Below are 16,153 nucleotides of genomic sequence, written 5' to 3' on the forward strand. Positions count from 1 at the left end.
CTGATCGATCCACTGGACTCACATCCCTGCCGCTACTACCTGTGAGTAGAGAAAAGGATAGCAAGAGCCTGGAAGAGCACCAAGTGGGGTTTCTGTTTAGAATGTTGGTATGGATTATTAGTAAAAGCTTCCAGTCATCATACTGGTTTTCACCTCCACTTGCTTCACTTGTGACACTTGGATTACAAGGTTAAGAACATAGCCAGTGGTGAATTGTGCATAAACATCAGCAATGCTGAGGATAGCTCTACTGGTGTTACCCTTTGGTTATGTGCCTGAGTTTCTTTCTGAACTAATGCATTTTCAGCTCAGTTAGTGGGGTTGACATACTTCATTTTAATTGTTATTTAAATGGAATGAAATGTTTTTTATATTTCTCATATGCAAGATACAGTACTACTTTTAGGTTTTATTGTTTCTTTGGACCGTGGAATTGATATTGGTATGTACAGTTTCCTATATACTGGGAGAACATGTTGCATTAGGAAGAAATAGCATTGGCCTGGGACAGCTTGTCATGTTTGAAATTTGAAGAAAACTGCTAGAAGTTTTGGTCCACAAAATTTGAGATGGAGGTGCAGACGAAGCGACAAAAGAATAAGAGGGAACATGATTATGTTGATGGTTTCACAATGAGAATAGCATGACCTTAAATTTTTTTGGATTGGATGCATCTTATAGTCAATAATACTATCCTGTGTCCCACAATAATACTATCATCCTCTACCCCTTGGAAGCTGAAATGTAATTTAACATTGGAGAAAGCACTTGTTACATCACATGCACGCCTGCGCTCTCTCCCCATCAGAGGCACTGCACACTTTCCCTTTTGAGCTCTTATCTTTAGTTCCAACATGATTTCTCTTATTTCCTGCTTTACCAATGTCAAATTTATTGAAAAGGAAAGGGATCACTGTATCTACCTGCTCCTCCAATCTAGGCCATTGAAAATCGTGTATCAGCTAGCTGCACCAGCACCATCCTTGAACAAATTGCAGGTTCCTTCTTTAGTAAATCTTCGTTTTTTTACCCTCTTGCTTTTCAGTGTTATTATGGCCAGAATATACAATTTCCTGCAGACTTGGGTGTTTCACCAAGAAGAGTAATTAGGCACAGAAATAAACTATTCAATTAAGTGTGTATGTTCTGGGATCCTAATCATTTGCAAGTGTTAGAAAAGAATACAGATGCCGGGTTGTTGATGAACATATGAAAGTGGTCCACAAGACATGGTGGGTTTGAGGGTTTTTTTTTTTTTTTTTTTTTTCATATGATTTGAGTTTAATATTAAGAATTTTGGTGCAATCATTAACTAGATGTTAAAAAAAAAAAAAAGAGCTGTGGCCTTGTGCTTCCCAAATCCAAGAACCCACCTTGGTGATCCATGTCTTAAAGTTCCCATACAGATCCTTAGGAGCATCCTCATTGTCTGTGCTAAAATCTTAGCAGAAGCAAAATGCTAAAACTGTGGGCATATTTTTATTTAAAAGTTTGTACAGTGCAAGTGTTTGTTAACCCATGTGGGTTGTTTAGTAGGGTAGAGAGCACAATCTGTGTTGGTGTTGCTGCATGCATTAGATGATGGCAATGGAAAAGAAAGACAGGTCCATGCATGTTGAGTCAATTGAGCTGGAAAAGTTGGTCAAGAATCACCTTGAGTTGGGTAGTTTTTCATCATTTGATCCATGCCTTGCTAAAGACCTCAATTATTCCATGATCAAATATTATATAACTGCTCTGTTATAACTATCATATTCAATTTTTAATAATCAATCTTGATTATTATTCAGTCAGTAAAAGTTTCATACACCACATTAGAATTTGTTCAAATAGCATGAGCTGCTGGAAAGAATTGCATGTTGGAAAATTGAAGGAGCATGAGTAACCTAGGCAGAGGGTGGTAAAGTATCTTTGTGATATTATTATTAAAGGATGTTTGCACATTATTAGACATTTGTGTTTGGTCTTTAAAACAGCTTTGAATATTTAATAAACATAATTAGCAAAAGTTTCACCAACCGTAGGCTGTAGCTTCATTGCTTACAAACAGTATGGAAGTTTGCTTAGCAGCAGACAGTCTGGTTTTGGTCATTTGCATTGTTTAAATGATAACAGAATTGGCAAGTCAAGCTTCCCTGCTGGCAGGAATGGGCACAAGCAAGGGAAACATATCCCCATTTTACTCTTTATGTAGTTGAATTGAATAAACAACAATAAGTTAATGTTTGGTTTATTTTGATAAATTAAAAAAATGAAATGGAGTTCTTAATTAATTAAAATCAAAATTAAATAAAAAAATCAACTTGTAATGTCCACAAGCCCCATCAGAATCCTTAAAAATGCATTAAAATGAACCCCACCTTTTAAACTATAACCATTATGCTCACCAATTTGTGGCCTAAAGTGGCACACCCTTTTCAGTTGACCACAAAAGCAAATTCTACCTCTAATTATAAGACCTGTATTCAAGCCTATAAACTTTTAGGATAAAAAAATTAGGATAAATCTACATCCAACACTTTTAATAGTGTTCTAATCTCATCCCGCATGATTAATCGAGGATGACTTGGCCAATAAAACTGCGGGCCCTAAGGATTAAGTGCCCTTCAGTTGGGGCTAGGATGAGCGTGAGCAGGATGATTCGATTTGGAAATTTAAAAAATTCAATAAATTAAAACTTTTAACAAATTAAATTAAATCAAATTAAATTACGAAGAAAATTAAATTGAATTAAATAAATTAAAAATTTTCAGTAAACCAGATTAGTTTGGGTTGATTCATTTTGATTTAAACTTCATTTTATATTATTTTGGACTCATTTCAAACTCAACTTCATTAATATTTTATTATTAATATTATATTGATTATTAATATTCTACATTCATGGTGTGATAAAGTGTTTATTTAGTGTTGATGTTTGATGGTTAAAAAGGATATACTTAAATTGATTTGGAGGAGACTAGTAGAATATGATTTAGAAGTATTATATATTTCTGAATATTTAACTCAAAATCATTTAGAGTGAAGAAAGTAAATTTATATAGCCGATCCAAATTTTTGGGATAAAAGTTTAGTTGAGTTGAGTTGAATTGGATGTTTAAAATTATTTAAAAAAAAATATTTTAAATATTGTTAAAAAATAATTTAAAAATAAATTATTTATTATTTTAATATTATTATAATCAAAACCAACTATTTGATTAATATATTTAAAAAAAATAATTTTCTTAACAATATATTCGCTGGCAATGCCAAAAAAAGCTCAAAGAACACGAATGAAGAAAGGTCTTGCAAAGGAAAACACAAGTTGGAGTTACAAAACGACAAGGGATTGTGAAGGATATGGGGATGGGACTTGCACAAACACAATTTTGTGCTCCAAAGGGGGAATTATACGTTGAATATTGCATGCAATGGCAAGCCCAATCCACTCCCAATGTTCTTTAGTGCAGGTGTTTATCACTGCACATCATCCCTCTTATAAAAATAAACTCATTTTTTATATTTATCTTTTAAATTTTAAACCATTTATTTGTTAACTTATTAATATATTTTTTATTTATGATATATTAAAAAATAAAATTTATTAATTTTAATAATAATTTAATAATATAAATAAGTTAATAAAATTATGTGAGTGGAGAATATGATAGAAAAAAACAAATAAAATTTATTATTTTAATTATATTAATTACATTTTTTAATTCTTAATAAAATTAAAAAAAATATATATATATATATATATATTTGTGAGACAGATGAAGTAACATATAACTTTATGGGAATCTTCAAGCAATTCCATGTGTCATTATTTATACTTGGGCATTCTTCGCATCATAAAAGTGGGGAGGGAAGCGGAAAGCAAAGAGGTGCTGAGCAGGAGGAAGACGAAAGTAGGAAAATCCTCTTTCAAAACGATAACGTTTTTTATATATCATTTTAGGATTATTTTTAAATTTTTATGTGAGATTTATTTATTGACACATTAATTTATCAATATTAAAAAATATCGCATCAGTAAAGTTAGAAGAAATTAGTGAATTGTTTTGTTTTTACTAATTATGATAAGCACATTGTACTTATTTTTTAAAAAAATATAATTAAAAATAAAAATATGTAATTATATAGTAGTAAGTTACACTTCCTCCAAATTTAAATATAAGAGGTGGTGTTATATTGTTTAAAAGAGTAAAAAAATAAGAAAAATAAGAGAGAACTATAATAATTTATAATGTGATAAGAAATATTTTATTTATATAAAATGATTGTAATTATATTATATTTATACGTGTAACATTAAATTTTTATAATTGTGTCAAAAATTTAAGTTTATCAAAGTATAATTTCAATTATTTATAGTAAAATAACTTAAATATTCATGAATTAAAGAAATCTGAATAAGATATTAACCCACTAAATCATCTACCCTTAATACCAATAATAATATTAATGTTACCAAACTTAAAAGATATTGCTAAGTGTTTATTCACAATAAATTTAATATTTGAATTTAGAATATTTTAATTATTTATAAATTTTATAAATAATAAAAACTTAAAACATTTCCATAAATAAAAGCATATAATTTTATTTAAATGCAACTTTATTTAAATTAAAGCTTAAGTTAGTATTATTTTTTTGGCTATATAAATATAATTTTTTTATATAATTTTAGGAGAGCTGATATTTAAATTTATATAACAAATATTAAACTTAATTTTGGAAATGCACCAATAATCTTCTTATTTTATTTTTATTATTAAAAGAAATCACAAATGTCCAATTGAATTTAACCTTTTTTGACTTTGACCACCCGCACACCACATGCCAGCGATTAATCATGCCAGCGATGTCCTTTGTTTATTCAGCGATTAATCGCCACGTCCACTGCCGATCTATTTATCAACTCTACTTTCCCTAAATTACACTCTTTAATTTTACTTGGAAAATATACTTAAGATATAATGGAAATTTTATTTTTTTTTATAAAATAAAATTTATTTTTATCAATAATATTATTAAATTTATTTTTTAATAAATTAAAAATAAGTATACTAATTATTAAAAAATATAAAATAAAGTAAATTAAAAGATAAAATAATTATAAAAGACATCAAAAGTTGCACTTTTTAATTTTAAACTATTAAAAAATTCACATTATAGGTATTAATGTTTAACTAAGTTGACCCTAATACTTTGGGGCCATGGTAAATACAAAAGTCCAATTATGAAAAGGATTTGAAGAATGGCAAAGGGCTAAAGAAATTTAAGCCTTTCAATTGCATTTTATTCTTTTATTTTTAATTTGTGTTAAATTTATTTTATTAAAAAAATAAAAAAATTAAGAAAACCACGCGCTATAATGGAGGGTGGGGGTATGTTAAAATTTAAAATACCGAAGAGAAACTAGAAAAACCGAAACCTTTTTTTGAATAAAAAAATGGAAGCAGAAACGAGAGAATGATGAAGGGGTGAAAATGTACAGCGATAGAGAGAGAGAGAGAGAGAGAGAGAGAGAGAGAGAGAGAGTGATTCCTTGGATCCAAAAAGTTTCCTTTCTTTTCCCTTACATTCTTGCTGCCCAAACAAAGAAATCGTCTAAACTTTTTTCAGTAATTATCATTACTCTTTTTAATCTCTTTCTCTCTCATTAAAACCCTCTACCACTGCCCAGGAAAGCGAGAGAAAGGAAACCAAGTACTTAGCTGTAGCTTCACACACAGAGAGATAGAGAGAGAGATTATCCATTCTCTTTTTTTTCTGGGTTTTCTCTTGTGATTTATAGAAATTGAAGTTCTAGCCAAATGGGAGCTCGGTGCTCCAAATTATCACTCTGCTGGTGGCCATCCAATCTCAAATCCAACCTCAATGCCTCCTCCGATCTCGGTTAGTAAGCCAACTACATTTCAGTTTCTGTCACTTTCCTGGGAAAACTTGCAGTATCTTCTCTTTGATTTATCGTATTTGCTTTCTTACTTGCAGAGAATGGAGACTTGCTACCTGGGTTTAGAGAGTTCAGCTTAGAGCAGCTACGAGCTGCCACGTCAGGGTTCAGTGCGGAGAATATAGTATCGGAGCATGGCGAGAAAGCTCCCAATGTGGTTTATAGATGTAGACTTCAAGATGATGATCGCTGGATCGCTGTCAAACGCTTCAACAAGTCCGCTTGGCCTGACGCTCGCCAGTTCCTCGTTCGTTTTCTTCTCTACTCTTGCTAATAGTGGATATACTTGTCTTTTTTTTTTTTTCCCTTACTTTTCCCTTTTTCTTTTTTTGCCGAGCTTTGGAAAATCGACACTGGTTGGATGTCTTTTTCTCTTTTAAATAGGAGGAGGCGAGAGCAGTGGGGCAGTTGAGAAATGAGAAATTGGCGAATTTGATTGGATGTTGCTGTGAAGGCGAGGAGAGATTGCTGGTAGCTGAGTTCATGCCTAATGAGACACTCTCTAAACATCTTTTTCATTGTAAGCTTTACTTTTCTGCTAATTTCTTTTATCTGACATGTTGATTGACAGTATATTGGTTATGCTTACTGTTTGTTTTTCTTTGAAATTTGTTGAGCCAGCCATTTCAAAGCGATTAAAAACTAATTGCAGATTTTTGTTTTATAATATCTCCCAAGACCAAGTTGTAAAATTTGATTGGGCTTTGGTGCTTAACTTGTGATGCTGAAGTGCTATGATTTTTCAAAATTGAATTGATTCAGGGGAGAACCAGCCCATGAAGTGGGCAATGAGATTGAGAGTGGCTCTCTATCTGGCTCAAGCTTTGGAATACTGCAGCAGTAAAGGAAGGGCCTTGTATCATGACCTTAATGCTTATAGAATTTTGTTTGACCAGGTACTTTTTTCATTTTTTCACTCTTGCGCTTTTTTCCTTTCTTGTAAAGTTGGCTATCTCTCGTGAACTACTCATTATATTGAGATAGCACTTGTCAGGATGGCAATCCAAGGCTCTCCTGCTTTGGCCTAATGAAAAATAGCAGAGATGGAAAGAGCTATAGCACAAACTTGGCATTCACCCCTCCTGAGTATTTAAGGACTGGTAATACCTGCAGCTAATGGGTCTCTTCTTTCAGCTTTATATGCATTAGGTCCTTATGTTTGTAACTTGTAGCATTGCTTCTAATGAGCTTATGTGGATTTGTTCATATGGCAGGAAGAGTCATACCAGAAAGTGTGGTTTACAGCTTTGGCACACTATTGCTTGATCTACTTAGTGGCAAACACATACCTCCTAGCCATGTAATCTATATTCTCCTTACACTGATCTTTTTTTAGGTAGAGTGATGTAGATTTCTCCTGATATTGATGATATCTAATCTGCAAAAAATAATGTATATTTTTGGACATGTTTAGGCATCATTTCCTGAGGAAATAATTAGCTTCAAATGCTTGGAAATGGATTTTCACTATCATGTTAATGCTGATTTTGTCATTTACGAAAGTTTTAAGCTAAATGCGTCTTTGGCAGGCACTTGACCTCATTCGTGGAAAAAACTTTTTGATGCTGATGGACTCATGTTTGGAGGGTCATTTTTCAAATGATGATGGAACTGAATTAGTGCGGCTAGCTTCACGTTGTTTACAGTATGAACCTCGAGAGAGGCCAAATGCAAAGACTCTTGTCATTGCTCTCACTCCTCTTCAGAAAGAAACTGAGGTACGCCATGTTTTCTTGCTAGTCCTTAACCTTCCACATAAGTCTGAGTTTGTCTTTTTAATTTCTTCATAGTGTTGAGTTAAAAGTCAATGGTTTTCATAATGTGATGTTATATGATTGTTCTGATGTCATATATTAGTAACTGCTTTGAAACTTTTTGATTGAATGTTGTACTTTTAATTACCAAATGTAATTTATTGCTAAAGTGAATTAAGTCAATTTTTTTTTGAGTTTGAATTTTGCTTGGTTCAATTTATGTTGGATTTGAGCACAGCTTAAGTTTGAGTATGCTTCACTAAACATGCTTGAGCACTTGAGCTTTATAAAGTTTGTCAAGCTTGACATCAATTTTGATTCAGTTGATTTTGGCAGTAGCTCAAGCTGATACAAAGAAAAAGTAAAAATTATTAACAGAAGCTTAGCTTGTGGCATTCTGAGCAGATTTCATGTGATCTCAACAATAGCTCAATTTTTAATGTGCTTGAGTCAACCTTTATGGTCCTATTGCTAATTATAAGGGCGATTATCTTTGTTTTGAAGGGTTGATATACTGTATTGCAGCTAAACCAAATTCCATGAACATATCATATCTTATTTACTGGCATTTACAGGTTCCATCTTATGTTTTGATGGGTATTCCACATGGAGCTTCATCCCCAAAGGAAACAATTTCATTGACACCTCTAGGTGAAGCTTGCTCAAGAATGGATCTGACTGCAATACATCAGATACTGGAGAAGGTGGGGTATAAAGATGATGAGGGGATTGCAAATGAGGTTAGTAATGTCCAACATTAGACTATATCTTTTGCTCAAGCAAAAAAATATTTTGTGCCTAGATACAGACAATTTATTTAATGCCTGTTGGTTCAAGGTTTCTAAGTTTCTGATAGTGTGATAGCTTTCCACTCTTTTTTCCTTTTGATGGATACTCTCATTAATGTGTTATTATCTTTTGTTTTTAGTTTAGTGTCCAGTCCCTTGAGTCTTCTTACCTTGTTACTTGAAGATCCATGCCCATGAATTGGCCTGATTTGATAATCTCTTTTTTGTTTTAATTTTTTTGTTTTGAAGTTGAAAAGTTGTGTAACTCTAACAAAAGTTAAAAAAGTGTGTGTGGAGCAATATGAGTGGAGGGTATATTAGGAAAAGACTAGATAAAATTTACTGTTTTAACTATATCAACTACATTTCCTTAATTCATGCGAAAATAGAAACAAGCCTATTTTTGTGGGACAGAGGGGTTATCATTTTGAACTCCTAGATATTAGGCTCTCATATTGAGTTCTTTCATACAACCTATGCCCTTCATTATTATTTTTCTTTCCTGTCTTAATCAAGTAAATTATTTAATAAGATTCTAAATTCAAAGAAAATGCTTGATGAATGGAGGAGTATTTTAGTACCTATTTTTAAAAATAAGGGAGACATACAGAGTTGCTCGAACTATAGGGGAATTAAACTCATGAGCCATACTATGAAGTTGTGGAAGAGAGTTGTGGAGCATCGACTACGTCATGATACTTCTATCTCTCTTAATCAATTTGGCTTCATGCCCGGTCGTTCAACTATGGAAGTGATTTTTCTCATTAGAAGCTTGATAGAGAAATATGGAGATGTGAAAAAAGATCTACATATGGTTTTTATTGATTTGGAGAAGACTTATGATAGTGTTTCAAGAGATGTCTTATGGAGTGTGTTAGAACAACAGAGGATATCTATTAGGTACATACAAGTGTTGAAAGATATGTATGAAGGAGCAACTATTATTGTGCGCACAGTGAGAGGAGACACAAGAGATTTTCCGATCTCAATTGGATTACATCAATGATCAGCTATAAGCCCTTACCTTTTTACATTAGTTTTAGATGAATTGACGAAATGTATACAAGAGAGTATTTATTGGTGCATGATGTTTGCGGATGATATTGTTCTGATAGATGAGACGTGAGAAGGAGTCAATAGAAAGCTAGAGCTTTGGAGAAATACTCTAGAGTCAAAGGGCTTTAAGTTAGGTAGAATGAAGACAGAATACATGCATTGCAAGTTCAGTTCAGTGAAGGCTAAACTGGTGATAGGGAATGAATTAGTTTGGATAGAGTTGTACTGTCCCAAAGTAATCACTTTAAATATTTCGGCTCAGTCCTTCAAGTAGATGGGGAATGTGAGGAGGATGTTAGTCATAGGATTAAAGCCGGATGGTTGAAGTGGAGACGTACCACGGGAGTTTTATGTGATCGCAAGATTCCCAATAAGTTGAAAGGAAAATTTTACCGTACAGCCATACGACTGACTATGTTATATGATAGTGAGTGTTGGGCACTGAAGGAGTCGCATGCGTCTAAGATAAGAGTTGCAGAGATGAGAATGTTAAGGTGGATGAGTGGCCATACTAGAGTAGATAAAGTCCGTAATGAGAGTATTAGAGAAAATGTGGGAGTGGTGCCAATTGAGGATAAGGGGAGATTGAGGTGGTTTGGTCATGTGAAGCGTAGACATACGGAGGCTCTGGTTAAACAAGTAGAGCACATTAGGTTAGAGGATAGAAAGAAAAAAAGGGGTAGACCTAAATTGACTTGGAGGAGATTAGTACAACATGATCTAAAAGTATTACACATTTCTGAGGATTTAACCTAAAATCGTTTAGAGTGGAGAAAGCGAATCCATATAGCCGACCCCAAATTTTTTGGATAAAGGCTTAGTTGAGTTGAGTTGAGTTGAGTTGAGTTTTCTTAATCAAGTAAAATCCATGACACAAATACACAATAATAGCTCTCAGCAAGAACATTGGGGGATGATTCACTGTCAAAAACAATCCTTGTCTCCAATACTGAGAATATGGTACAAACTGCTAGTATAACATGAATGTATTGAGACGATTCCATCAATTGTCAGCATGTTGTTCTAAATAAGTTCAACCTTATTTATTATTGTTCACCTGTTTTATGTGGAGTATCTTTGAATTTCTTTTGCTTTGCAGCTGTCCTTCCAAATGTGGACAGATCAAATACAGGAAACACTCAATTGTAAGAAGCGTGGAGATGCTGCTTTTCGAACCAAGGATTTTGCTACTGCCATTTATTGTTACACACAAGTAAGACATTTTGATCAAAGTTTTCCGTCATTTTATTCTCCATTAAAGGCAGAAAGACAGCGGGGTGGTTGTAGATTGAGGTGTGGAAATACCAATATCTCTTTTGTAGCATGTCCTTTACAAGAGAGGAAACGCAATTTATTCCTAAAAGAATCTGCTTTTTATGTTTGGGAAGACTTCATTTTGTGTTCTTTTCAGCTTTCAAAAAGCTCAATTTGCCAAGGCTAGCAAGTGTAGTTTTCTCTGATTAATCAATAATGTAATATTCTTCTCTGGTTGTGTAGTTTATTGATGGTGGGACAATGGTATCACCAACAGTATTTGCCAGACGCTGCTTGTGCTACTTGATAAGTGAAATGCCACAACAAGCACTTGGAGATGCAATGCAAGCTCAAGCAGTATCTCCTGAGTGGGCTACTGCGTTCTATCTCCAAGCTGCTGCTCTCTTCAGCCTTGGGATGGACAGTGACGCACAGGAAACTCTAAAAGATGGCACATCCTTGGAAGCCCAAAAACATAGAAACTGAAAGTGTATAGTTCTTTGAAAAAAAGGGGATTCTTTATCCATTTAAATACTCCTTGTACCCATCTTTGTTCATTTATTTGGTATTCAAGTTTCTGCAGCACCACAGATTTATATTAATATGTTTGATATATGCTTTTATTTATCATATTGATCCAGACTCTAGAGAAACTCCAGTTTTTCACTTGTTTCACCTGTTATAGCTAAAAGATGGTGATGGTAACAATGAAATTTAACTCAATTAAATATCATTGAAGCTGGTTTCACTCGCTAGCATTGCATTCTAACTTTCAGATTGGTTGGAGTAAAAAAGCAGGGAATTCACATTGATATAGGTCTACGTAAAAACGTAAAACAACTGACGTATCTAAATAGTGTTGTGTCTTTATCTTAGTTTTCTTAAATTATCTTAATTCCAACAGTATATACTCAATAGGGAATATTTTTGCACTATACATGATTTATTTTAGTTCAAAGTCGGCTGTGAAATCTCAAATTCAGTCTCAACTGAAACCAAATGAATCAGAAAAGATCATTGACTAGAAAGCTCTTTTCTGGTAAGATGTCGGAGGCAAGACCTGTCAACGTCTCCAGAATGTTCCATTTATAAGCATATAAAGCAACAGTGTTTCCAAAACTTGTGTAGGCTGGCCTGTTTGATCTCTGGTAGAGTTTTAAAAGCATTGGCAACAAATATAGAGAAAAAGAAGCTTTCCAAGGGTTTTCATAGGCATCTCCAAAACTTCCACACTCTTGATTAGAATACAGTTTTAAGTATTCCATGCAAATATGATCAATGGATATTGCTAAATCAAATCTAGAGAGCTGATAAAAAGTCCTCCCCCAACCACCCCACACCCCCACCAAACAATAAGTTTGTGAGCATAGAGCACCTCTCCATCTCTAGACATCCAAATTAAATTCCTCTTTTCGTACCTAACACATCTCAAAGTAAATAAAATCAAAATAAAAGAGTTGAACCATGATATTCATATGGCATTTCATGTAATGGCAAGTAATGAAGTGTGCCACAAATATATGATAAATAATATTAATCATTATAATATATCACAAAAGAAATACTCATTATTACTGGGGTTAAAAATTATAAAGCGCCAAAACTGTTGTTAAATCTGGAGCAAAACAGAATGACCTCATGGATTGGAGGCACATGATAGAATATAACACAGTACACAGTTTCAGTCTCCTTCCCCTGTCCTACTTAACAGCATGTTTTCATTCAGAACAAAAATTCCAAATTATAACAAGTATGAATTCACATTGGACGCTGACCCGCACTAAGCATCTGGCCGATTATACCATTCACCTGCAAAACCAAACGGAGCTTTCCTCATAAAACCATCAATAAATGGCCTTGTGCATGCATTAGTATCTTTAGCAGTTCAACTTACAAAACAGTAACAATGAAGGTAAAAACATATAAGCAACTAATAGGATTGTTTTAGCAAAAACTCCCATAACCATATAGAATGGTTACAAGTAGGGGTAAGCAAATGGTCAGTTCGGCTGAATTTTACAAAATACAGAACCACACCAAAACTGATTTAAATAAAAACCGAACCCAATCGAATAGATTTGATTCAATAATTCAGTTTGTTCTCTAGGGTCAGAGCAGACAGAGAAAATCTTAATCTCAACAAGTAAAAATTGGAGCCCAACCACACGAAATTCTCCATCCCAAATAGATAATGCATGGCATCAAAATTGCTTTTCATCTTCAGCACTTGTAAAGAATTACAAAAAAAAAAATTATCTCATGGCGAGATAGAAACTAGACAGAAAGAAATCCCAAATCAAAAGACAACAGAAATCTTGATTCAAAAGAAATCCCAACAGCAACAATAACAACCAAGTCTTAATCCCTAACTAATAAGGTTGGCGATATGGATCCCTTTTCACCATGCTAATAAGTTCAAATACTGCCTTCTATATTCAACTTGGCTCAATTACAGCACTGGTGTAAATTAAAACCATTAGTGAAAAATGGTAAATAGCGTACCAGAAAATATTTTGAAACACAGCGATCAATGCAACTGTTTTCACCCATAGTTAGCTCAGGTTCCTTGTACCTGAAAACAAGAAGCATAAAAATCTATGTTTTTTACAAAAAGAAAAAATATGTAAGCTCTGATTTTTCAGAGCTGCACCACTTCCACAAGGATTTCTACAAACTGAAGGAAATAAAGGCAAAAATCATCTTACCTCTTATCAACACACTTGTTGAAACATGCCATAGCAAGCCTGAATTAAACATAAAATAAATAGTCAGAACAGAGGAAAATCAGTATTGCTCACTTGGAAGCTAGAAAAATGAGACAAAATTTATAAAAAATTATATAACCAAAACAGAAAGCCTCAAGCTTCACATATTTCTGCCAGTGGTCGCATAGAGACCTAAATCAAGCACATAATTCATCAAGGACACTCATTCTATCAAAGAAGAAAATGTTAACACCTGTTTGTGATATTTAGAACCACATGGGGCTACCTGTTAAACAGCTCTACCTTATACTCCATCTCCATAGCTAGCATGCCAAAAACCTACAAAATTATCAAAAATGATACCACATAATCAAAAGCCGTCACCCCAAAGAGGTGCTATTGGAACTCAAATCGGTGGAGAAATACCCACCTGCTCTTTGTCCACACCTGGCGGGAGGTCAGTATTAGCAGCCATTAGACCCTGAAAATAAATACCCAATTAAACCAAACCTATCAAAGGAAGCTGCTTTAGAATCAGAGGCGCAAGAATTGCCAAAGAATTAAATCTATACGGACTCCACAGACCGGCTAACGTCATAAAAATGAGACTTGAAACCGAGATGAGTTCAATAAAAGTCGCACGGATTAGGGTTTTAGAACCGTGTGACGTGTCCGGCTGTGATGTAAACGAGAAACAGAGAACGGTGCGGCCTTTATTGAAGAGATGGGCCTGTTACTCAAGCCTTAAGAAAGGCCTATCGGAAGAGGCCATGCTACCAGAATAACTATTTTTAAATGGGTTAAAATGTCGATTCTAGCCCACTGAAAGACGTTAACTTTTATCACACAAACTCTGGCTTAGGGTTTTTGGACTTTTGAGGGGTTCTGTATCATCTTCCGTTCCAATCCACCTCTCTTAGACACCATCTCTCACTTGTCTGTAAGATAACTACTCGTTATTTCTCTCCAGGATTACAATTCCTTTCTTCGGTTTTAATTCTAGAACAAGATTTTTAATGAATTTTGTATGGTTGCAGAGTAACTAGAGGTAATGGAGCACGGTTCTCTACAGGATCCAAGCAGAGCAACCTTCTCGTTCGTTGATGAAGATCACACTCTTGCAAATGCTGTCAGATTCACCTTGAATCAAGAGTCAGTGACCCATTCTTTTTACTTAAATCTCTGCCTGTCGTGCTTCGATTTTATGTGTTCTTAAATCTTTAGTTTGTTTTTCGCACTGGGTTCTTAAATTTTTCTATGCCTGCAAAAATTATTGTTGCAGTATGACATGACTTGTTTTGAGAATTTGTTAATTCGTCAATGGCTCAACAAGGTGTTTTCTGCCTGAAAATAAAATTGGGTCAACACGCCAATTCCACTGCCCTTTACCCTCAGTTTCGATTTTATGATGTTGAGTAGCTAAAGTATACCTGAGCATGCATTCGCGAAGATATAATTGAATTGCATTAGAACCCATCTTGTGATGGGTTGTGGCTGATCACCTTAGAATTGAGCAACTAAAGTAAACTCAATTACCATTTAATATTTTTAAGTCAATAGGAATGGTTTTGGTCTGTAAACCATTTGTTTAACAATTTTTTAAGCAGATTTTAATGTTGTTTTGCAGTCCGAGGGTATCATTCTGTGGATACAGTATTCCTCATCCCTCAGATGCTCGAGTTAATATTAGAGTCCAAACAACAGGTAACTTGCATCCTCACCTTGTCTACTTTAAAGCTTAGCTGCAAAAGTAATTTGTAAGACTTTCTTAAGGTAATATAAGTGAATTCCCACATCTAATTCTTTATTTTACGAGTTGATATTTGTCAAAGATAGATTAATAGTTTTTCAACGTATGAAGTGATGCCATATTGTTCTGGATTAGCAGAAACGATAAGTGGTCCATGTGAACTGTTCATATACAAGTATAGTCTACTTTCTTTTCTTGTATAATTACGAGAGCTCTTGGAGTCTTGCTATTAGCACATAGAGTGCTGTTTTGGAAACTTGCACCATCGTCTTAAATAATTATTTGTATCCTATTTACACATATTTAGCCCTGGACGTGGTCTAAGATGGTAAGGAATATGCAGCTTGGGATAAGTCTGGTTTGAATTTCTTTTTCCTTAGGTTTATGTTATATGTGCACATGTATGCTCACTATTTGTCTGTATAAGATCTAAGCAATTGCAGTTAAAACTATTATATTTACAATTCTCAAGTGACCAATGGCCTTACAAATGATATTTTTATGTTGGAAATTTTCTAGTACTCCATGTGAATCTTTAGCAAGACCACCGTTTCAAGTAACTATGCATCTGCTGCAAATTTCTGCTGTGAATTTCAATGACATAAATGAAAATTTTCAGGTGATCCAGCAAGGGAGGTATTGAAAGATGGATGTCAGAATTTGATGTTGATGTGCCATCATGTTAGGAGCACTTTTGACAAGGCTGTTGGTGATTATAGAACAAACACCACAGAAATGGAAAATGATTGAAATTTGATATATCTTACCCTTATAATCTTGGTATGTAAGTTCATTTGTAGGTGTAATTGGACAGTTGCAATGTATTTGACTCCTTTCAATCACGGTGATTTATTATGTTCCATAGTCCATACTGCATCTTTTGACTTGTTTGATGATGAATT

The 16,153-nt window shown here is 33.9% G+C and overlaps 3 protein-coding genes across 3 annotated transcripts; 2 read left to right on the forward strand and 1 right to left on the reverse strand.

Annotated features, from left to right (window-relative positions):
• Positions 1 to 5,476: 5,476 nt before the first annotated feature.
• LOC110640661 (serine/threonine-protein kinase BSK5) lies at positions 5,477 to 11,462 on the forward strand. The gene is made up of 10 exons (XM_021792049.2): positions 5,477 to 5,886; positions 5,983 to 6,191; positions 6,329 to 6,464; positions 6,707 to 6,840; positions 6,939 to 7,044; positions 7,159 to 7,244; positions 7,474 to 7,662; positions 8,274 to 8,438; positions 10,642 to 10,755; positions 11,040 to 11,462. Exons 1-10 carry the CDS (start codon positions 5,805 to 5,807, stop codon positions 11,280 to 11,282), a joined length of 1,464 nt encoding a protein of 487 aa, XP_021647741.2. The 5' UTR covers positions 5,477 to 5,804; the 3' UTR covers positions 11,283 to 11,462.
• Positions 11,463 to 12,344: 882 nt separating this feature from the next.
• Positions 12,345 to 14,165, reverse strand: LOC110640644 (mitochondrial import inner membrane translocase subunit TIM10). Its single transcript, XM_021792017.2, has 5 exons — positions 13,932 to 14,165; positions 13,788 to 13,840; positions 13,502 to 13,540; positions 13,299 to 13,368; positions 12,345 to 12,605 (listed from the first exon to the last, which is right to left on the reverse strand). The coding sequence occupies exons 1-5, from the start codon at positions 13,974 to 13,976 to the stop codon at positions 12,555 to 12,557; spliced, it is 258 nt and encodes an 85-aa protein (XP_021647709.1). The 5' UTR covers positions 13,977 to 14,165; the 3' UTR covers positions 12,345 to 12,554.
• Positions 14,166 to 14,277: 112 nt separating this feature from the next.
• LOC110640643 (uncharacterized) lies at positions 14,278 to 16,118 on the forward strand. The gene is made up of 4 exons (XM_021792016.2): positions 14,278 to 14,441; positions 14,539 to 14,653; positions 15,129 to 15,205; positions 15,871 to 16,118. The coding sequence occupies exons 2-4, from the start codon at positions 14,553 to 14,555 to the stop codon at positions 15,999 to 16,001; spliced, it is 309 nt and encodes a 102-aa protein (XP_021647708.1). The 5' UTR covers positions 14,278 to 14,441; positions 14,539 to 14,552; the 3' UTR covers positions 16,002 to 16,118.
• The last annotated feature ends 35 nt before the right edge of the window (positions 16,119 to 16,153 follow it).

Source organism: Hevea brasiliensis, chromosome 9 (assembly GCF_030052815.1).
Source record: "Hevea brasiliensis isolate MT/VB/25A 57/8 chromosome 9, ASM3005281v1, whole genome shotgun sequence".
NCBI lineage: Eukaryota > Viridiplantae > Streptophyta > Magnoliopsida > Malpighiales > Euphorbiaceae > Hevea > Hevea brasiliensis.